Here is a 23370-nt window from a genome sequence, read left to right on the forward strand (position 1 = left end):
AGAGATCTCAAGTGTTTGGATATTTCCTGGTTGGATATTAGGGGGCTTATAACACAAGATCCTTTGTTCCTTCAGTCTACAATGACCTCCCAGAGTGACCCCACTAAAGCATTTGCCTCCTCACATTAATTCCCTGTTGCAGAGGATTCCTAGGGAATTAGCATCTCAGATCCACCAGGATCTGGTGCTCACTCGGCTTCCACCAGAAACGGGTCCCTCTCAGAATCAGGAGATCTTTTCCTGATGCAGGGTCTGAACTAGCCTCAGGTGCTTGCAATGCATCCACAGCCAAGCCCTGGAATGCAACCCCCAGCTCTCAGTGTCAGCACAGCCCTGGTCACACTTGGGCACTGACATGCTCCAAACCCCCTCCCAAATCCCACCACCCACAGCCATCACCCAAAAGACCCGTTACCCCCTCACATCTTTCATGTGACTTTAGGTCACCTAAAGATTGCTCTGGTGAGAAATCCCAACTCAAATCCCCCAGCCCCCACCTAAACTTTGTCATTTAACTGTTCCATCTAATTAGTGGGAGTTGTTCACCTGGCAACCCCACTCCTGGCCTTGAGCCCATTATTTTGATTCTCCTCTGCTTGCAGTTAGTCTGTGTAGCTCATTTTGGGCATGTAGTTGGGATTTGAAAGAGGCTACTTAAAAAGATATATGAAAAATTAATTGTAGGGGTCTGGGCTGCCAACTGCAACCATGTGGGGTATGAGGAACAAGCTGGACCCACCCTTGGGCCAACAGCTCTAGACATGCTGTGTCCTGCATCCTGGGTGTCCCATGATGGCCAAAAAATTGCAAAAGGATTTCCTTGTCTGGGTTTTGGACTCAGCAATTTCCTCACCCTCTCCAGGCAGAGATGCCCAGGGCAGAGGGCAGGAGTACAGAGCGCTCCTCAGCGTGGCCTGTGCATTCCTGAACTGATGAGAACTGGGAAGAAAGGGAGTCTTTAATAAAATATTCTGCTCCCTCCTTACCCAAGCAGCACCTGAATACTTGGGTGAGTCCCCCAAGGTCTCAGCTCAAAGCCTTGCCCCCAGTGCCACACTGGGTGTGCAAAATCTCCGTGCATTTTCTGAGTAATGTCTCCGTGCATTCTCCCCTCTGTGTAATGTCTCTAATGCGCATTTTTCTCACTTCACCATGAGGAGGGGAACTGAGGATGGAGCACAGAAGGGTTTGCAGACCAAAGGAAAGGGACACCCCCTCTGCTGTCTCTCTGCAGCCCTTGTGTGCTCCTCACATCACACTCCATCAGGAGCAAAAGGGGCTGCCTGGTTATGCCCTGAAAAAAAATCTGATCAGATGCAGCACAGAGAGCTTGTGCCTCACTGTTTTAAATGAGGTCTCACTGAACTTCTGGTGTGCAAAAGGAGACTGTGAACTGATTTACCTTTATTGACCTTTGCCAGATTAGATCCTCCAGTGGTACCAGCGATAGACGAGTGCAGCTGATTTCTAACAGCAAGGCTTTGGATCTTGATTTGCACCTAAATGAAAGAGTACTTTCAAATGACAAACATCCCTGAGGACTAAATACTGCCTCTGAGCTGAGCCTACCAGACATGCAGAGCACACACTCATCCCTGCAAACCTCTGTCTGCACAGGACACACACGCACAGCTCAGCCCCATGCCAGGAAAGAGATGATAAATCACAATCTTTTTCTAGTATCTTTTTTTATTATTATTTTCCTATTCAGTTCCAGGAACATTCCTGCTGCTTTGAATCCCTTTTAGTACTATAAAACACCTAAAAAAAAAAAAAAAGAAGAAAAAGCATGTTCGTAGAAGTTTCTGGTCCTTGTGCTGTGGGAAAGAAAGTGGGAGTATGCAGTAAAAGTGATAAAGATAAGGAAGGCACAGATATCTGATGGATCAAGTATTTCCTCTTCAGTCCCCGTGACCAGCTTACAAAGATATATTAAAAACCAATCTGTCCACAGATTTGGGGTTGTGGTGGGCACACAGGGACTTCAGTTCTAGCACCACTAAGGAGCACCTCCAAAGAGCACCCAAACCAGCAGAGCTGCCTGCACAGCCCTGGTTTGGCTGCAGAGCACCAGGGAGCCACAAACACAAACAGCATTTTGCATCCACCCAAAACCCACAGCGTGGCCTCCCAGCCTAATTGACAGAAACCAGCAGCTCCCCTCCACTAATGAGAGCACACATTACACCTAATTAGCTGAGGTTCTGTGCCAGGTCCTGTTACGTTTCCACTCAAAATACATCTTCCAGCAAAGAGCCTTCTTGGAGGAAAAAAAGGAAGAGGAGCATAATTCCAATTCAGCCTCTAAATGGGAAGAAAGTTGGAGAATGGAGGTCATGCTGAGGAAAATGGCTTTGAGGAATGGCAGGTGACTCTGGGGCCATGGGCTGTGCCACTTGTCACACACAGCTGGCAAAGCACAGCTGGAGATCCAGGGGGGCCACACCTGGCCCCCAACCCTGAGGTTCCTCTTGGTCTTTTTGTTGGCATCAGAAGATGGCTGGGGTTTCCTCTGGGCTTCATGTGTCTTTGTCTTTTTAGTGATTTCTCCTGATGTTTCCTGGCACCACAATGCCCTTGAGGAAGGTTTAGCCTCTTAATGAATTGTTTTGGATGGGTGTCCAAGGGACAGCTCACACAAGGGCTGGTGGGTCATGACAGCAGTGCACGGGAAGAGGAGCAGAGTAGAACGGTGGCATCAAAGCAGCTGCAATTTGTCTCTGTTTCCTGGGGGCTGTGGAGGAAAGAGGCACCTTGGCAGACTCTGGGCTGTCCCCATCGAGGGCAGAGCCCATCCCTGGGAGGCTGACAAGGGCAGGAAGGGTCCAGGGGCTGAGGGGCTCGTGGACAGTCAGTGCAGAGGGTTCAATACAGGCAAAAGTACAGTGGTCCTGGGACAGGGGGTGGCACAGGAGATGTGAGAGCAGGCACAGCACCATGGTGGCTCTCTGAGCCCTGTAGGGGTGGCTTGGACTGGCTGGTGGAGAGCAGGAGTGCAGGTCACAGGGCACCTGAAATGGCACAAGAAAGCAGAAAAACTCTGTAAGAGCAGCTGCAGGCAGAGTGAGCTGTTTGTAGAGTGCCTGGCAGATCTGGGGCAGGGAAACCTTTAAACCCACAGTAATACTTTTCAGGGAACCTGTAAACCCAGGCCTCATCAAGGATCTGAAACGATGGCAAGGAAAAGCCAATTCATACATCATCCTGCACTCTGTCACATCTCTGAAGCAGAGTCTCTGTTTGAGTGGAAAATCTGTAAAGACCAGAACACCAACTCATGCTGATAAACAGCCTGGCCAGCCTCCAGGCTTTCCTTTTCTGCTTTTTCCTGTGTTTATCAGCACAGACCAGCCTTTGCTTGCCCCATCCTTTAATCTAACTCCCAGAGAATGAATGCTCCTCCTAGCACTGACTGCCTGGCAGAACTGCACTTCTCAAAACTCCTCTACTCCTGTCCCTGAAGTAATAATTTGCAACACATAAAACCCATTCACCTCCTTCTTCAGATTGGCAGGTGCCAGGGAGCTGTTCAGCCTCTCTGCAAGGCTGCAGGGATCTCTATGGGAAGCAGGAGAAGGGAGCTCAGGCTGTGTTCCCCATGCCCATGAGCACCTGGACTGGAGTTGTGGCCAGGCCTGTGTCACTGCTGAGAAGCAGGGGGAGTCCCCAGGCTGGCAAGGGCTGACAGGGACTCTACACAGGCACCTCACAGCTCTGCTGCCCTGGCTTGGGCTCAGCAAACAGAGCACTGGTGCCTTCAGGAGTGAGGAGCACAGTGACTCAGATGGGCAGGGGGAAATCTCTGCCAGTTTGTAAGCAAATGATGGATTGCTCCATCTGCTCAGATGTCCTTGTTCCCCAGGGGAGGAACCAGTCCATCCACTCCATCACTGAGCTTTGTGATATCCCTCCCCACAAAGGTCCTTCCGAGGCTCTTGGATTTGGGGTTATGACATTAAATGTTGTTAGAATAAACCTACCCAGAGTCCCAGGAGAATAGGCCCAGGAGACCTCACCCAAACCACCTGGTCCATCCTATACTTATGTCTTTCCCCATCTTTGCCAAACCAGTTCCTAAAGGACCTCCAGGAATGGATACGCCACCACGTCCCCAGACAGCCCATTCCAGTGAGTCACTAATCATTGCCAGCAGAAACAAGTGTCTAACCTCCTCCATTTAAGGCTATTACCTCATGTCCCATTCATCCCCTCATTGCTCCATCCTCCCTGCATGGGAACACTGCTGAGGTGTCCCCCACACTGACCCTGTGGGGCCCCAGCCCCGAACAAACACACTGACCTTACACAAGGAGACAACATGGTCATCTTCTTCTCCATTTGTCCCCAATCTTCCTGCCCTGTCCACGTGTGCTGCTGCTCCTGTGGTGCCACCTCAGCTGGCTCTCTAGTGCATTCATCTGGGGGGGAGAAAACAGCAGCTCTGAGAGGAGTCTGCAAAACTGCACAGGTAATCTTTAACCTGTCCCAAATGCAGGGAGTCTGCACAGTTAATCTTTAACCTGTCCCAAATGCAGGGAGTCTGCACCACTGCACAGGTAATCTTTAACCTGTCCCAAATGCAAAGAGTTTGCACAGGTAATCTTTAACCTGCTACAAATACAAGGAGTCTTCACCACTGCATAGATAATCTTTAACCTGTCTCAAATACAAGGAGTCTGCACCACTGCACAGGTAATCTTTAATCTGCCCCAAATACAAGAAGAAAATGCTGGCTCAAGTTTTCTTTGCTGAGGTTCATGACGCCATGAAAGACAAACATTGGGGCACCAAGTGTTACCTGTTTCCGTAGGGAAGTGACTGTCTTCTCCAGTTCAGCCACAAGGGACTCGAGGTTCTCTCTGGAGGAAGAGCTTGGATAGGGTGCCTCGTCTCTAGGGTCAGGGATAAAAAGTGAAAGGGGTTATGCAAACTGCAGCTTCCTAGGGGAGGGAATCATTTTGCCTTCTCCAACATCAGCCTCCAAGTGAGCATCAAAGGGAAGGGCCCAGCTGCCAAAGAGTCCCTCAGCCCAGGTGTTTACACATCAGAGCTGGGCTCTGCAATCAAGTGTGGAGGACTGGCTGAGCTCAGCACCTCTCTACTGACCCACCCCTGACCCCAGATCTCTGCAAAGAACCAGACTCAGAGGCGTGGATGGACTGAGTTATTGAAACTTCTGTTTCATAAACTGCAGGAAGAAGGGGTGATACTGCACCTGGGCAAGGCAGGCTGGTGCTTTGCAGGGTTTTCCTCTGGGTAGCTGAAGCCAGGAGACCTCTTGCTTCGGAAGCGCTGCGAAAGAGCCCTGAATTGCCCTCGTGTCCTGCAGTCTTGGGAAGGAAGGGAAAGTCTGCAGTGAGCACTGCTGTTTGAAACAGGACGGTGTGAGCTGCACAGCACAAGGCAGAGCTGCTCTCCTGCACCATCCACCCTGGACACATCTCTTGGGCCAGAGGGAAGGAGGCAACCAAGGTGTGCAAAAGGGTGTACATCACTCATGGATGACCATGTCTCAAATGGACATCTGAATCAGAATGCAGCCCAAGGGGATCATGGCAAGATCTGAGGTTTAATAGCAGAGATTTAGGTTCCCAAATGAATCTGTGAAGTGGCACGTGGTGGGGATCATGTCCTGTTTCAGTCTCTTCCTCAGTCAGAGACCGGAGCCCTCAGTGAGGTGGGCTTTCAGACAGATTAAATGAAGCTAACAAAGTTAACAGGCTTCCTAGAGAGGTGGCCAATGTCCTAAATCTCTCAGTTTGGATATAATAATAAGACATAATTAATAATTTGCTTTAACTTTTGATCAGCCCTGAATTGGTCAGGAGATTGGACAGGAGGATTGCTGCAGGTCCTTTACAGCTGAAATACTTTATTCCATTCCATTCCATTCCATTCCATTCCATTCCATTCCATTCCATTCCATTCCATTCCATTCCTATTTTCCATTCTCTTTGCACCCATTTGGTGACAAAGGGGTCTCATGGTACAGCCAGAAACCAGCTACAATTCCATAAAAGCTGCTGTGGCACATGACAAATGCCACCCAGAGTGGTACCCACACCAGGCAGTGCCAGAGCATCCCCTCCTTACCCTCACAACAGTCCTGCCACAGGCGGAGGTCCACGGCAGGGATCTCCTCACAGCTGACCATGCCCTGCAGGTAGGATGGCACCTGGAACACGTCCCTCTGCAGCTGCTGGATGTGGTCACTGTTGTCACAGATGACACGAGCCAGGGACGCCTGTCTGATCTGAGTCAGCTGCGCCGGCGTGAACACTCCGGGGTTCTCATACCAAAATCTGCAGTGGGGTGTAATCACAGCATGACTCAGGATGGGAGAGGAGGGAGGGAAGGAGGGAGGGAGGGAGGGAGGGAGGGAGGGAGGGAGGGAGGGAGCGAGCGAGTGAGTGAGCGAGGCTGGGAGAGGAAGATGAGCTCCCTGACATCTGTGTAGCAGCACCCACACCCCTCAAAATGAGCGTCTGCTCTGGTGTCAGGTGGCTGCAAACACAGATGGCTTTTTCTGAACCACAAACCCCTGTGCTCCTGCCCTAAGTGCATCACCAGGCAAAGGTGTCTCGTTCACACAAGCAGCAAACAGGGAGAAAGAAGCTCCCGTGGACATTTTCTACAATTTTCTTGAGATACTGGGAACATCCTCAATGATTCCCAGTGTTTTGTAGTGAAATGAAAATCATTAAATCAGGAAAGGACACCTTGACAGTAACTGTGACAAGAGTTCTTGCAAATACACTGGACAGAGAACACTGTTCCTCATATCACAAGACAATAAATAAGAAAAAAAATACATATTCTGCTTTTTCCTGTAAGGCAAAAAACCTCCCAAAGAGAATACCAAAGGATTTGGGATGATTCCGATGGCAATACCTGTCTCCATCCCTCAGCCTTCTGAACTGAGTCGTTAACAGGCACATCAGTGTTGGTCCCACTCTGGTCCCAGGGACAAGATCCTCCACCATAAGTGCTGGAAACAGGTCAATATTTTTGGTAGTTCCATATAAACTGCAGGATAACAGATATTTTAAAAAAAAAGTTAAAAGGCTCTCAAAGAGTGGGGATAATATAAATCTGATACCAACATAGAAATTTGTATGTCAGGAACTCATCTGGACAATATTTTTAATGGTTTTATCTAAAAGACAATAGGATAAAGACCTGCCTTGGAAGAGGCAGATAGGACGCAGTTTAATCTGACTGGAAAATAGCTCCAAGGCTCAATCTGCTCCCAAACTACACCACAGCAGTGCCTGACAACATTCCACCCAAAACCAGACTGATCACTTGGAGAAACTTCATTTGTCTAACCTCATTGTTGAACCACAGTTATTACCCTATCTTAACATCTGTGGGGGGCAATATCTGGGAAGGTTAATCCATGGGTGTACTGGAAGAAGCAGGAACTTTCAACTGACTGGTCTCCAGTAGTTTTGATCCTTCCACATCCAGGCTACAGTACCTCCTGAGCTTTTCTCTGATCTCCAAGTTCTTGATCTCATTTCGAAGGTCCTCAAATTCCTGTGCTGAGGAGAGGTTGCAGAAGACCCTGAAGTCGTTGTAGGGTGGGATGCCATGGTCTCGCCCTCTCTGGATGTTGATAGCAGCCAAGTCCAGTGACACAGAGTGTGCCATGGAGAAGAGTTTCTCTGTCAGCTCCATGTTGAGGAGTTCAGAGGGCACCCTCATTTTCCCAGGAACCCCAAACAGCCCACGGAGGAGGGGGTCGATCCCCCCTTCCTGCATGATCCTGAAAGGGGAGAAGAAGGCCTTGTGCAGGGGGATGTGGCCTTGTGGGATGGGCTGGAAGGTCTCGTTCAGCCGGTACAGGATGGGGTTGATCAAGGTGTGCCCAAAACGGAACGCGGCCGTGGCAAAGGCGTTGAGAATCCCCGCGTTGACGTTGGGGTTGTAGCCTTTGTACTCACCCAGCATCTTCATCCCAGCCTCCCCGAGGACCTTGGGCAGCCACTGGGCATAGGTGATGTGCTGCATCTGGGCACCCACAATCTTCCTCGCCTCGTGGTACAGGAGATCCCCGTCCCAGTGCGGGTTGAGGGCGGCCAGCTCGGCAGCAACGCGGTTGTGCTCCCTGAACCACAGCGTGTGCATGGCCGTGAGCCCCAGCTGCTCGTTGGCACGGTGGTCTCCTGCCAGGAAGCAGGGCACAGGGCTCTCATTCTCATCCCTCATGCACTCTGTGGGTGGCCCCACAGCAAAGGGAAGGAGGTGCTTCCCCGAGCTGGGCACAACTTGCCCTCTCTTCAGCAGCCCTCTCCGGCCGCTCAGATCCCGCAGCTCCCGCGATTCCTGCTCCGTGCTGCCGTAAACGTTGGAGGCGTCGATGTAGGATGTCAGGTGGTTGATCTGCTCCCTGGCATAGACAGAGTTCATCAGCAGGGAGGTCATGCCGCTGCCACACACGGGGCTGGAGCGCACAAAGAACATGCAGCGCCCATTCCGCACGCGGGGGTCGTTGGCAGGGACGGTGATGGAGAAGCAGGGAGGGTCGTTGGTGCACACCTCGCTGCAAGGGGCTCCGTCTGAGAAACGGGACATGCTGATGGCTGCCACCGTCTGGTCCATGTCGTGGTCCAGGAACTGGCCCCACTGCATGAGCATGTGCGTGAACTGGTCATCAGGGGTGATGGTTTCAGTCCCAATCATGGCGGTGGAGACAAGGCGAGGTAGAGGAAGGGGCAGATCCCTGGCATCTTCTGCCAAGGAAAACCCTCGGGGCAGGTTAAATCCGTTCTGGTAGGCAGGTTTGAGGAGCCTCTGGAAGGCTGTGAGGGATGCACCCCACATGGGGTGCTGGAGGTTGTTACAAGAGCCGTCGTGGGTCCTGTACTTCTTGTGAAAGCAGATGTCGGAGCAGTTGGGCGTGCGGCGGTGCGCGGAGCAGCCCGACAGGTTGGCAATCATGGTCAGGTAGTGAGGGGACACCAGGTCATTGTAGCGATAGCCTGCAGAGGGAAGGGCAGAGCACCAGGTCAGGCATCACCTGCAGCCTCCTGAATCTCACTGTCTCATGGGAACAGCTCTGTGTGAAAACCCCTGTTGGGATGGGCATGGCACGGCTGGGTCTCTGAGCGTGGTGTTGCAAAGGAAGCACAGGATCACATCTGACCCACAAAGCAAAAAAGAAAGGGAAAAGAGTTTAACTGCACAGAGCTGGAAAACAGAAATGTGACTGGCAGAGCAAACTGTGGGGGTGGTCTTGGTCCCTATTCTAGGTTTATTTTATGGCTCCCTGGGTTTTTGCTGCCACCACGAGCTCTGTCACCCACCCAAGCTCTACGTGACGAGCAGCAGGAAGCCGTGGGTGACTGCCAGGGCACTGCTGGCCCATGTGAAAGCGCTGAATGATGCTGCATTGTGTGGATGCTGACAGGGCAATGAGGAGGAGAAGCTGGCAGTCCAACCAGCCCAGACCAGACCTGCTGCCTGGAGAGACATTCCTTGCACCCTGGAATACATCCAGGCAGGAAAAAATATTTACAGGCCCCAAACACACAATGCCTGCTACATGATGAATCACACGTACAGGTAGAAGCACACAGTGTACAAGAATGTTGGTTGTATATTAAGGAAGTGCCAGGTAGGAAGTTTTGGGGTCCAGCTGCTGCATGATTAGACCTCATTAGGTATTTTTGATGTTACACTGCTTTGTTGTTTGCTGTCTTACCTTGATAGAAGGAATCTGAGTTGCTGGGACTTACCTGGGTTTGTAGCTAAGAGGTCAAAGTAGTAGAGACAGAAAAGGGAATCCCACTTCCTCTGTAACAGCACCCAAATGCCTTAGAGTTCACAGCACTGTTCTCATTGCCATTTGGAGGGCAGGAAACACCTCAGACTGTCTGTTGAGGGTCTGAACTTCAGACCCACAAAGATACTCCTTTATCAGTGAGATGGCTGATACTTTTTTAAAGAATAGAGCTTTTATAGCCATCTAAGAAACCTTTACCAAAACAGGAATTAAAATATTTTCCTGGGTATCAAATTGGTTCAGTGAACATAAGACCAGCCCTTCAGCTGTTAAAAAAAAACATGAGACATAGAAAGAATTGCCACCCAGACAACACATTTCTTGATAGAGCCAACATTTATCGGGATTTTTGATATACCACTGCACATTTTAAACTTCCTGGATGTCTACACATCATTGTTTTCATTTCATCCTGTGCACAAAACTAAGGGAAATAAAATCTCTCCTACCTGTGACATTCATGTCCACAATCAGCCCTTGCTGCACGTGCTCCTGAATCAGCTGCAGGGTCCTTTCAAAGATCTCCCCTGCCCTGGCTGTCTCGAGGGTGTAGGGGTCCCTCGGGTAGCGGAACAGAGCCAGGAGGTCATTGGGAGTCTTGGGGCGCCTGTTTCCAGGAATTAAAAGTGATGCAGGATCATTAAAATTAATCAACTCTGCCCAGGGCAGTGAGACCCTACAAGCAGCAGGAGTCAGGCTCTAAGCTGGTCTAGTGCTTGGCCCCCAAATTAGTGCATAAGACCAACATGGCTTGTCTGCACATTGCAGATGATTAAAGAAAGGATATTTTTCCCCAGGAAAATGTACATATTTAATTCCCTTAGTTTCTCTGGGTTTTTTCTGTGATAGTAACTTATTTTTCACTTTTCAACAGCTGAAACCCAGAGGGTTTCTGGCTTAATACAAACTATCCATCCTTCCAATAAAAACATATATTGGGGTAGAAAAGGATTGAATCATATTCACTCGAGAATTTATTTTTTCTTGAGGAAATGGTTGGAATTTTTATATTATTATTTCTGTACACTCTCCACAAAGTCAGTTGCATTCATAAAATTACTCCTTTGATAATTTTCCTTTTTATTCACTATCTCCACAGCCAACTCCAGCTGACAAAATGCAGATAGAAGTGACATAAGAGATCATGCTTATGTATCTCACTTTTCCAGAATCCCAAATCTGTTGGGAAGCTCTATCACATCCTACAGGGTGCAGCTTCAACCTCCAGCACTTGAAAAAATCCTGTATCTTTGCTTTGCAGGCTGCCAGTGCTAAAATGAGCTTTGAGAAATCTTCATCTCTTGTGGGTTTTTATCACTTTTCTGCCTCAGGCCGCAGCTCCAGGCCCTTCCCACACTCACTTGCTGAAGAGCTCGGTCCGTGTGGAGTTGATGGCGTGGTCCACGCTGCTGATGGCCTCGCGCAGCGACGTGGCCACAAATGTGTCCCCGCTCCGCCCCACGTCCGTGGCTGCCCAAAGCACAGAGAAACAACAAAACAACCTCAATTTGCTTCCATATTAATGGCACCTCCCAGCTCGTGAAAATCTGTGCAGCAGCACCAGCTCCAGGGACCGCGCTGCAGAACAAACAGCTTTTCTGTTTGTAATATAAACAACATGGGTTTATTTTATTTATTATGAAGAATGTGAACTGCCTGAAAAAGGAGGTGACTTTTTCAGGAGATATCTATGGGCACACATACAGAGTTTTCTTCTGTACAGCTTTCCAAAAAAAAAGGTCTGTTTTGGTTAGTGGTTAAACTGCAAAAAGAAAATGGAAAAATCACAATGGGTTAATCCAAAAGAATATATTTGCTTCCCACAAAGGTACTTGTCAAATTAATGAAATTAATTTAAATATTAAATTGGGCACCCACATATATTAATATATAATCATATATTAATTTTCTGTTTGTGGAAGGCTTTACTTATTAATTATTGCTAGTATTTAATAGATATTTATGATAATAATAGTCCAAACTTAGTGTTAACACATTTGCTACATCATTTTAGATAAAAATACCAAAGTTGTTGTTGGAATACCTTCAGAAGTACAGACATCACTTCTTTAAAATTACTACAGGATGCATTTTTAAGCCAGGGCCTTTGTCACAGCTGAACAAACCAGTTCCCAGTTGGCAACTGGTGTATGCTACAGCCAGCTGGTGGATGAGGCACCAATCAAGAACAAACCACAGAAATTATCTCAGGAACTATTTCAAACAACAAAGACGTTTCTGACTATTTTCAGCTCCTTGCTTACAGCCCCTGTATGGCATATGTTACTAAATTCATCTAATAAGCCACTCATTAGCCACTGTGGCTATTGCTGGAACAGCTCTTTACTTATATTTTAAACTTTTTGTTTGCCCTTGATTTCTTTTTTCCTTTGCCAGTTTTCTTACCCTCTAAAAGGTACAATTTCCACTCCTGAGCTCTGGTTTGACCAGCAGAGGAGAGCTACTCCTCCTTGTTCATTACACCTTCCCTAACGCACAGAGCAGGAGATTGAAAACCAGACCTAGTTCCCGTTCCCAAGAGTGGTGCACAGTCTAAGGCTGCACTTGATGATCCTGAAGGTCTTTTCCAGCCCCACTGATTCTGTGAGTCTATGATTCTGTGGCTGAGCAGACATTTACACCCCTGCATTTGCAGTGACAATATTGTTCTGCTCCTCCCTTCCCCGGTGTGTGAGGTTTTGGTCAGATGATGATTTGTGAGCACATTGGCACATTTTAATAAGTTTCTCCCTCCCAGCAGAGGCAATAACTACATGGACACTGACAGCTGGGCTTGCAGGAGGAGGTTTAAGACAACACCTTTGGCTTTGCAGGGAGCAACTGCAGCTCAGCTGAGCAAACAGCAAGGGGCAGCTGGGAGATGCGTGGGCTTTCTCAACAAGGTGACTCCAATCCAAAAGGACCTGTCTGCAAAGAAGCTGAAGAAATCATTTCTTACATAATTATCTGCTCAAAGAGTAGCTGTCAACAGAGCACAGCAGGTCCTTACAGGGGAGCCAGACAAGGCTCAGGGGGAGACACAGTACCGGTGATAGTGAGCTGCATGGCACTCGAGGTGAAGCCAAAGGGGTTCCTTGCTATGCACTCGTATCTGCCCTGGTCAGCCACCCCCAGGTCCTGAATGGAGAGGGTCCCATCCTGGCTGATGTGGAACTTGCCGCTCTCTGTGATCTGGATGCCCTCCTGTTGCACCATCAAAAGACAGAAGCTGTGTCAGAGCACGGAAAGCTTCCCACCAGCCCGGCCTTCAGCCTGCTCAGCAAACCCAGGGATGGATGTGATGAGCAAATGTGGCCACCAGATGTTAGCATTGCACTTCCAGAGAAACCAGAGAGACGTCCAAACACACCTGTTCCTCATGGGAACCACAGTGAGGAGGTCCCTGCTCAGCTCCTTCCCCAGGTTTTCCCCACAGAACATCCCACACAGACACCCCACACTGCCAGGCTGGCTGGAACAAATCCCAGGCCCTCATGCCCCCACAGAAGTTTCATAGCACAGAATTAAGTTGAAATATTTTCAGTTTTAGGACAACCTGAAACTGATGGATTTTTGCTGGCCTTGACCTGCAAATCCCAGCTTTTGCTGGCTCTGACAGCATCACTCAAACCCAGCCTTTCAGCCTGGCTGGTGGCAGATGTGACTTCAGGTTTTACTTTTTTATTCTCCTACTTCTTACCATCTTTCTGCTGCCCTGCCACAACCTAAAGCTTGCTCTGCTGCCCTCTTAGGCCTTTCCTTCTGCTCCCACTGCTGGTTGAGTGATGTGAAATCACCACATACCTTGACCCAGGTGATGGTGGGCCTTGGGTCTCCCTGGGCAGCGCAGGAAATGGAAACGTCCTGGCCTGTCTCTGCCACCAGGTCTTGGGGGGGATGGAGGAACACTGGGATCACTGTGCAAAACAGGGAAAAAAAGTCAATGGGGTGAAAAATGCACCAAGGAAAATAAAGAAATCTGTGTGTAAAAAAACATCTCAGCATGGGGAATGCTGAGCTGCTGCTCTTGCAAGGGCTCTGCAGAGGGGCAGCAGCAGCTCACCCTGTGCTCTCTGTCTCACTACCAAGCTCTCTGTTCATAAATTTATGTAATTTATGTTCATTATTTTCTGCTCCTCTGCATCTCTACTTGGGGCAATTACACAGGAATGTGCTGCACCATTTAAAATCCTTAATTCAAAGGCTTTCTAGAAAATATGCTCCATTTCTATTCTATTCTATTCTATTCTATTCTATTCTATTCTATTCTATTCTATTCTATTCTATTCTATTCTATTCTAAAACTATACTAAAGAAAGAGAAAGGATACATTAGAAAGCTAGAAAAGAATGATGATAAAAACCCATGACAGACTCAGAGAGTCCGACACAGCTGGCTGTGATTGGCCATTAATTATAAACAATTCACATGCTGGGTAAACAATTCTTCAAATCACATTTCAGAGGAGCAAAACATGGAGAAGCTGAGGCCTCTCATCTTGCCAGGAGAAGGAACCCTGGTGAAGGGATTTTTCATTAAATATCACAGTGACAGTAGGTCAAATGCAGTCTTCCCTCGCGGGTCTGTGCCTTTCAGCACAGAAAGTTTAACATTCTCAGCATCCAGGGTTCCAACAATTTACCGCAAAAGCAACGTCACGGCTCTGCCAGCCCAGCTCACCTCGCGGGGTCACGGAGAGCTGCACGGGGACGCTCGCGCCGCCGATGGCGCTGATGGCGTGGCACTCGTACTGCCCGTGGTCGTGCAGGGCCACGCGCCCCACGCGCAGCGTGCCCGTGGCCAGCACACTGTGCCGCCGGTCGCTCGGCAAGGGCCCACCTGGGGGACCAAACAGCTCGTTAATTCCCTCATCCCACTGATGACAAAATGATTTTTGCTTTGGTGTGGTTTTTGTATCTATCCGCGGCTCTGGAAGTGGTTGTTGGATTGTTATAAAGTTTCCTAACGCTAGCGCTTTTCCTATTACGCCAACAAATTTCTGAGGGCTGGTTCTGATCTTGCTTCTTATGGGAATCAAGGACAAGACACCTTCCCAAGGCACTTCCTTGTTTATTAGACATGAACAACTAGCAGGGATGGAGGCTTCACAAGGGGTTGAACCAAGAGGGTTACCTGTGTTTCTAACTAGGGATTCTTGTCAATTATGCAAATTTGCTGAATTTATAAAACTGTACTTGCCCCAAGTCACATGTGCTTTGACACGTGTGCATTTTCAGCACATTTTCACCGTGCAATTTGCCATATTTGCACCTGGATGTGTACAGTTAAAGACCTGCTTTTATATTACTTCCTATATTAATATTGTCACAAAAGTGTTTTGTGTTGTTTCTAGATTCACTGTAGGGGTTTGTGTGATAGTCACACATTTCATTTCCTTCCCAGCATCAATTGCTCTGAAATACCACCTTTACACACTGAGTTGTCTTGTCTGATCAGCTGGGAAGAGCTGGAACCCTTTTTCTTTCTTCCTAAGTATTTTCTTAGTGCAACCTGTAGATTTTTTTGACCCTTGATGGATAGCAAATCACTCTTCAATTCTCCAAACTCTCTGTTTCATCAAATAAATGGTAACATTTGGCATTGTCTTTCTAAATTTTTTTGTCTGATTTTTTGGTCTGGAAACAATTGTTTCAATATTTTCTCTATTTCAGGAGAAAAGCTAAAAACTAAACTGCTTTAACAAACCCAAATAAAATTACCAAAATTTGTCAGGCTAGCAACTTTTTTTTTAATATACTCCATTTTCCTCCATTTATTCATACTCTAGTTGATAATCCCAAATACCAAAACCCCCTATGTTCTCAAAAGTGGCTTTGAGATGAGCAATGCTCATCTTGTCTTGCTTTCAGCATGTGAAAGCACTGTAAAGCTCCATTGTTTTTTTATTTATGGAGTGCCGAGTGCAAACCTGGTTACAATGCAGTTATGAACCTCACTTCTTGTCACTGTGCTCCTTTCCATGTGCCTAGGATATATTTTCTGGGAAGTGGAGGAAAACAGGTTAAAGGAGATGGAGAACATGCTGGCAGAGCAGAATTTCAGCTGGTCCTTCTTAACTCCGCGTCAGGGCCATTGCTGTGGAAGCTGGAACACAATACCCACAAAATCTCCACAGCCCTAAACCATTAATTATGGCTTGTGAAGCATAAGGAAAAGTTGGAGGACCTCTGGGCCAAGCATTATTGGCTTCTGTCCCAGAAAGTGTTGGATGAGATCAGTTCAGTGGAGCCAGCATTAACAATTATTTGAGACTTTAAAAGTTCACCACCACCTGTTGTCCCAAAATCTTTTTTCCTAAGCTATGAGAAAACTCTGAGGTGTGCCAGTGAATGGTGCCCTTCTCCAACGTGCTCCACAAGGGCAGCAAATCAGGGACAATGACACAGAATTGGCACATGGTGGTACTGCAAAAGGAAGTGGTGGAATCATCCCCAGAAGTGTCAAAAAAAAAGTGCAGATTTGGCATTTAGGGACACGGTTTAGTGGTGAACATGGCAGTGTTGGGTTAAAGGCTGGAATTCATGGTCTTAGAGGTCTTTTCCTACTCAAACAATTCTGTGATTGACATCCATTGATTTGGAGGTTCCAGACCTTGCCTTTTCAGAGGAGGTGGGAAGCCACTGCAGGAAGAAGTGTAATGCTTTCCATGGGTTTCATGCTGATGAAAACCATCACACTCTTTCCTTGTGACAGAGACTCATGATGCTCCTTCCTCAGTGTTCAACACCATCCTTGGTGATCTACCACACACCTCCTAGTGGGACTGGGTCTCTGCTGGTCACAATTTGTCCTGTGCCACCACTGCAAGCCACCACCCTGGGCCAGCAGCTCAGCTGTTCCCACCCACACCCCGTGGATGATGGCATGGGAGAGAGAAGCCACAAATGAAGTAAGGCAGTACCTGCCCTTGTCCAGGTAATCACTGGGGGAGGGTGACCCTCAGCAGAGCAGGGGAAATCCACACTTTGTCCCTCAGTTACTGTCTGATCCGTGGGAATGACAAGAAACCTGGGAGAATCTGGAAGGGAAGGCAATGACTGAGGAGCAGGAAACACTCAGGGAGCTCATGGGAGCAGAATCGGCCACAAGACTCAAACACACCCCACTGACTAAACACAGTGTCCCAGAAATGTCCCAGAACCCTTCCAGGCTCAGCCTGGGAGCCCTGACCTTGCACTATGATCCTTGCTGTGGCCTGGATGGAGCCCTCAGAGTTGCTGGCATTGCAGTTGTACTGCCCCTGCTCCGAGAAGGTGACGTTCTGGATGAAGAGTCCTCCAGAGCTGGTGATGGTGAAACGGGAATCCTGTGGCAGAGGAGAGCCCGAGCCAAGAGTCCAGCTGATGCGGGGCTGGGGGTGCCCAGAGACCCCACACTCCAGGGTGACACTTTCCCCAACCAGCACTTCAGTGTTCTGGGGCTGTATCACAAATGTGGGCTTGGCTGGAAGGAAAGGAGAGCTTTAGGAGCCAGCTCTGCTGCTCACTGATGGGCAGAAGTTGCTTGGGCTGCTCTGCAACCCAGCAACCCACTCTGGTTCTACCCTGACATCCAAATCCTCACTCTGAGCAATGCCCCCAGCATCTTCCTACACCTCCTCACACCCACTCACCCAGTGCTGGAGCATCCCCACACCCCTGTGCTGCAGAATTGATCCCAGACTTCACACTCCCTCTCCAGTCCCAAATTACCTTCAATCCCTAAGTAACCCTTTTCCCACTCCAGTGGGAACCCCTGAAGTTCAGACCTGCCTCCACTCTCTCCCCCAGCACACCAAGAATAACTTGGCACATACAAAGCTGGGACTGGCTGATTCAGCTCCATTCCCATCCCCAGGTTGTAAAGGGGTGCACAAAGCTCAATTACATGGGGTGCCAAAATAGCGCAGCACGACCTCCTGTGTCTTGACCTCCCCAGCAATGTTCTTGGCCATGCACTGGTAGATGCCTTTGTCCGACTCCTTGGTGTTCTGGATCATCAAGGTCCCATCTTGCAGCAGGTTCAGGCGGTTGTCATCTTTCATGTCAATTTTATTACTGAAAAAACAACCACAAACAGGCAAAATCTGAAAGGAATAAAGACTGGTAGTCCCCCCTCTGGAGGGATCTGGGGGCTTTGCATTGCAGTAGGTTGGTGTTTCTTGGAGCTATTCTGAGACTTCATGAAATTTGCAGCAAGAATTCTGACTCACAGCACTGAAGTGCAGCTCCAGCTCTGATTTGCTCCCTGGGTGAGCTGCTTTTTCTCTCCCCACTGATTACACAGGACATTTACAGCCCATCAGGAGAGCACTCTGTTCCCGTGTCACAGCATTGCTGCCATTGTCAGGACATCCTGGCCCGGAAAGCCTGTTCCCCTTACTCACTAAGTGCAAATTTAAAAATGAGTTAATATTGTTCTTGTGTGCAGCCATTGCTATTCAAACTCCAGACTCAAAGGCCTGAGAGGAGCAAAAAGCTCTGAGAAGTCACCATGGGACCCCAACACAGCTTGGACTCCAACCCAGCCCGAGAGAGCTGTGAAACATCTTCCTTTTCTCTGCAGTGACCTGTGACTCCTGGATCCCAGCCCGTGGCAGAAGGTCCCAGTGCTGCATCCCATTTGTCCCAGCACGAAGGAATCTTGGATGGCTGCTGATGATGGAAAGGGAAGAAGAGACCTCTCTCCCCCTAGGACAAAGGCTGAACCCACTATGCAATCTAATCTGCTTGCTGGGCATTTATTTAATTCCCCTGGTGTCTCCTCTCTCCAGCCATATCTCGTTTGTTGAGCATTTATTATCATTATCCTTCTCACAATGCTGTCTTTGGGAGCTTGCCAGCATTTCCCTAACACAACCTTCCTTCCAAAGGGACTTAACTCAGCCATAAACTTTTGCTCTGGGCTGAAACTCTGCCTGGTGGGGGGTTTGCTGAAGAAGCACACATTGATCATTTTTAGTAATAACCAAGCCCTGCTCAGGCTTCACCAGACAAGAAGCTCATAAAGCAGCAAGGCAGCTTCACTTCCACAGTGGGCACAGAATATTTTATTGTGCAGCATTTCCCAGAACACTCTGGGATCTAGCACATAACCTTTACAAGAATTTGCAAATTCTGTCCTGCAGTGGAGCACAGCAATTTTTCCCTTTGGAAAGAAACCTCATACCTAGCACAACCAGCCTTTAGTGAGAAGCATCTCAGCAGTTAACAAATGGCAAGCATGGTGGCCAAAAGGAACATGAAACTCTAATTTTATTTTTTTCCTGATCAAAAGACAACTGCTTTCAGTCTGCAGAATGTGTTTATAGGAAAGTTATAAGCTCTTGGAATCCATTACAAACGCAGATGAAATATTTCAAATGCAGATGAAAACACCACTTGGATTACGTGGTCACCAGAGAATGCTGTTAAAAGGAAGGTAAATATAACCCATGAAATAACCATTTCTTTTTTTCTTCTTATTTTTTTTTAATGTTGTGTGAAACAACTTTTGTAATTACAGGCAGGCACTGAAGAGCTCAGTGCTTGAAAACCTTTGCCACCCCAGGGCTCCTTGAATGTGACTTACTTGTTGTGCAGCCAGATGATGGCAGGCTTTGGGTTTCCTTCTGCCCTGCACGTGAAATAAACTGTGTTTCCCAGGAGCACATCCACGTCCTGGGGCTCTGAGGTTATTCGAGGCCTCTCTGCAAAACACAATTTGAACACAACCCAGTCCAAAGCAGCACAAAAATTCAGCCCAGCTGGGGTGTGGTGGGGCCAACAACACCCATCCTGCAGTGCCCCAAGGAACAGGCACAGCCTCAGGCACAGCAGCATCCACTCAGAGCCAACCCAAAATTCACTAACACCTGAAAATATCATGAAGGAGAAGCACCTGTAAAGGCCCTGGGGAATTGCTGCTGTTCCTATTCGCAGTAGCTGGGCAGTGGATGAGTTCCCACAGCCCTGACTGTACAGGGGTTCATTACAGAGCTGGTCCCTGCCTCCCCCTGAAGAAGCAAAGTCAGTAGCATCCTCACTTGGGTTGTTTTTCTGCCCTTGGCAGCCTGCAGCTTTCTGCTCCACCTGAGCACAGAGCCAGCTCCCTGCAAACCAAACCACTTCCTTCCCAACAGGATTTCATTCATTATGGCCCTAATTCATCATCCTGTCCCTATCCAGCCAAGCCTTTCACTGTGTTCTTCACTTTGAATATACTCAAGCACCAAGCAAGTTAAACATTGAAAGGATGTGCTAAAACAGGGAGGAATTTATGGACAAGCCTGGAGTGCCTGATCTTGATTCAAAAAGCCATTCAATTTCACAATCTGCATGCTCACCAGTGATCCAGTAAAACCAGCTGGATTATTGCTAAAATTGAGAACCTGTCACCCCCTCCAATGGAAGGTCAGTGTCCTCACTCCTCATACCACAAATTAATGGCTCAGAAAAAATCCCCAAAGGCAAGGCCAGCACAGCCCAAACCCAGCACAGCCCCACAGTACAAAACACTGACCCAGGGCAGATTTGCCCCTGTGGCTCACAGCTGCTCAAAGCCATGGGTTAATGGTACCAGCAGCTTTCAGACTGACTCGAATATCAGCCACCTGCATGGGTAGAGCTCTGTGCTGAACTCTGTATCATTTGTCTTCCCAGCTGGCACACCACCAGGGTGAAAGCCAAATGCCAGCAAAATCTTCCCACCAGGTGCTCTGGTAATTTGACAGACACCCCACTGTGTTTCCATGCCTAAACCAGAACAAATTTCACTAACAGCTGTACTGTGGCACTGGGAGTGTGTTGGGGAGAGCGTGCTGTGTGGCACAGCCACTCCATGTGTCCCCAGCTGCTTTCCCTAGGCCCTTCCTATCCTCCCTCCCCTGAGGTCACAGACCTGTTTGTGCCAACTCAACTCTTTCCATGGCTGTGCCCTAAATTAATCTGTGAAATGGTCAAATTTAAAAAAAAATTAATGAAATCATAAGAGAAAAGCTGGATTCAATGGAGAGCTCTTCAAAATCCAGCTGATCTCACACATTTGGCTCACAGCAGGGCCATGCACAGCTGGGCTGGCATATCCAGGGGGGATGCTAACAGCCAGCCCACGTGGGTGGGAATTTCTCAAACTGACTCTGCCAGCAGCAAAGCACCATGGAACTACAGCCAATGTTTGTACCAACCTCAACTTAAAAATCAGAGTTTTGTCTCACCTCCACTTAAAAGTCAGAGATTTGTCTTTTTCTATATGAAATAACTAATTTTAAGATTTTTTTTCAGAACAAAACCCAATTTAAAACTCTAAGTTTAAAGAATAACAGCCTAACAAAATCCAACAGTTACACCACAGTCAAACACAGCATTCAGCTCCATATCTACGATGCTCTCCCTCAGGTTTCCAGTTGTGTTTCCTGCCACTGCAGCTCTCCCAGTGTTCCCCTTCTGTTCAGCCTAATGTAGGGTGTTTCCTGGTTTAGCCACTGGTGCAGCAGATCCCTTACCAGGCATACTTTGTGCAAAAAGCCAAGACCTATATGAAATAACTAATTTTAAGTTGTTTTTTTTTTTCAGAAAAAAAAAAAATTTTTAAACTCTAAGTTTAAAGAATAACAGCCTAACAAAATCCATCAGTTACACCACAGTCAAACACAGCATTCAGCTCTGTGTCTATGATGCTCTCCATCAGGCTTCCACTTGTGTTTCCTGCAGGCCTCCCAGTGTTCCCCTTCTATTCAGCCTAAGGTGGGGTATTTCCTGGTGCAGCAGATCCTTTACCAGCCCTACTCTGTGCAAAAAGCCAAGACAGCACCCACCAGCCAAAGCGGAGTGTCGCAGACATTTCTCCACAGAAATCCTTTCTTTCAGATTTCTGTGTCTTCTGGAGGCCAGAGGCCTCAGAAGACAAGGTAAACAATTATTATCAGCTGCTGGGGAATGCAACAGGGGCACCTATTTTGATTGGTGATTGGTTCATGTTCCCATGTTTACAATTAAGGGCCAATCACAAGGAACAAGCTAGGGACTGAGTCCTTGGCCACAACTTTGTTTTAGATTTCTTTCTATCTATTCTTAGCCTAGCCTAGCTGCTCTGCAAACCTCTCTCTATATTCTATTAGTATAGTAATAATGTATTATATATAATATCTTAATAAATCAAGCCTTCTGATTCAAGAAACAAGATTCACCGTCTCTCTCTCACCAGCTGCGACCCACTCAGGCGCAGTAATAGCGCAGCTGCCTCCAACACCCCTGGGAATATCAGCTTCCTCCCGCAGCCCCACTGGGATTTCCCCATTCCAGCAGTGAAGGAGGGAGAAACCAGGATGCCAGCAGAGGGAAGAGGGAGGCAAAGGGCAGGAGGGAGGAATTGCCAGCCCAAAGCACAGCTGCAGGGCTGCGATCTGGCTCACCACAGTTGAACTCCTGGGCGGTCAGCGTGGCGATGGAGCGGCCGTGCAGGTCCCGCGGAGCCTCGCAGGTGGCGGCGCTCTGGATGCTGCCCTGCTCCGCGTGCTGCTTCAGCAGCTCTGCCAGCCACAGCAGCTCACAGTCACACACCAGGGAGTTGGAGTCCAGCCTCCTGCAACAGCAAAAGGCAGCTAGCTGAGTGCCCAGGCTGCAGCTGCTGGGCTGCCTCCTTCTCCAGGGGACACAGCCCTCCAGGGTCACCTGGGTGGTTTGCCCTGCATTTGGTTACATCCCAAGTGAAAATCTGAGATATTTCATTGCCACGATGGTTAGCTAGGATGCTTGACCAACACTAGAAACTATTCCAGTTTCAAATAGAAATTATTCAGTTAAACTGGATTATGCAGTTTTGGGATACTTGAGACACTGAAATGTTGGGGTTTATCCTGGGATGGAGATTTCAACTTTTACTGAATTCTGTAAGAACTGCCTCTGTTACAGCTTTCCTCTTTCATCTCCACCCCCCTCCCCCCATTTACTTATGTGTGGATGGGATCAGACCCTTCCTGTAACCAGCTGTGAGGAGCTGCAGCATTTCTGCATCACTGGAAGAACTTTTATTACTGCAACACAAGCCTGAACCACAGCAAATGGAGCTCCAGTGACCTCGCAGTGCCCCCATCTTCTTCCCTGCACTGACCTCATTCCTACAAGCAGTGCTCTCCAGAAGGATAAATGAGGACTACAGGGGTATTTAGTTTGTTACTGCTTCCCCACTGACAGTTTTACAGTCCACGGGTCTGAGCCATTGTCATGGTTTTCAAAACCAGGACAGCCATCCAAAAACAAAGTACAAAAAAAAAGCCTAAACAAACAAACAAGCAAAAAAGGAAGAAAAATCTAACACTTTCAGGGTCACATATTTGAGAATGCGAGATTTCACACAGGGCCATGACCGAGTATTTTATAGACATCCCATCTTTTTCTCTGGCACCTACAGAGAGCATTTCACAAGATATTCCCTCTTAAAGAGAAGTGAAGCATTTAACCTGCTTGCAGAAATCACTGAGGGCAGCAGTGAGAAATACATTACTTTACTGTACTTGAAAATCATGGCAGAACACCAAAATTCTTTACCTTTTGAATTTATTTTTTTCCTCCCAAACACGTCATAGAACTTATTCCCAGAGATCA

At 48.1% G+C, this 23370-nt stretch overlaps 1 protein-coding gene across 1 annotated transcript in view; it reads right to left on the reverse strand.

Annotated features, from left to right (window-relative positions):
- Positions 1–1671: 1671 nt before the first annotated feature.
- Positions 1672–23370, reverse strand: part of LOC132078585 (peroxidasin homolog) — a 42403-nt gene continuing 20704 nt past the window's right edge. The window contains exons 7-23 of the mRNA XM_059480824.1: positions 22179–22348; positions 19358–19475; positions 17675–17844; positions 16979–17251; positions 16710–16826; positions 14468–14626; positions 13592–13704; positions 12835–12991; positions 11149–11257; positions 10237–10394; positions 7481–8984; positions 6892–7026; positions 6094–6302; positions 5216–5330; positions 4799–4892; positions 4301–4418; positions 1672–3011 (exon numbers count right to left, since the gene is read on the reverse strand). Of these exons, the coding sequence (XP_059336807.1) occupies positions 4323–4418; positions 4799–4892; positions 5216–5330; positions 6094–6302; positions 6892–7026; positions 7481–8984; positions 10237–10394; positions 11149–11257; positions 12835–12991; positions 13592–13704; positions 14468–14626; positions 16710–16826; positions 16979–17251; positions 17675–17844; positions 19358–19475; positions 22179–22348 (3697 nt within the window). The 3' untranslated portion in view covers positions 1672–3011; positions 4301–4322. The remainder of the gene's footprint in view (positions 3012–4300; positions 4419–4798; positions 4893–5215; positions 5331–6093; positions 6303–6891; positions 7027–7480; positions 8985–10236; positions 10395–11148; positions 11258–12834; positions 12992–13591; positions 13705–14467; positions 14627–16709; positions 16827–16978; positions 17252–17674; positions 17845–19357; positions 19476–22178; positions 22349–23370) is intronic.

This window comes from Ammospiza nelsoni, chromosome 12, assembly GCF_027579445.1.
Source record: "Ammospiza nelsoni isolate bAmmNel1 chromosome 12, bAmmNel1.pri, whole genome shotgun sequence".
Lineage (NCBI taxonomy): Eukaryota > Metazoa > Chordata > Aves > Passeriformes > Passerellidae > Ammospiza > Ammospiza nelsoni.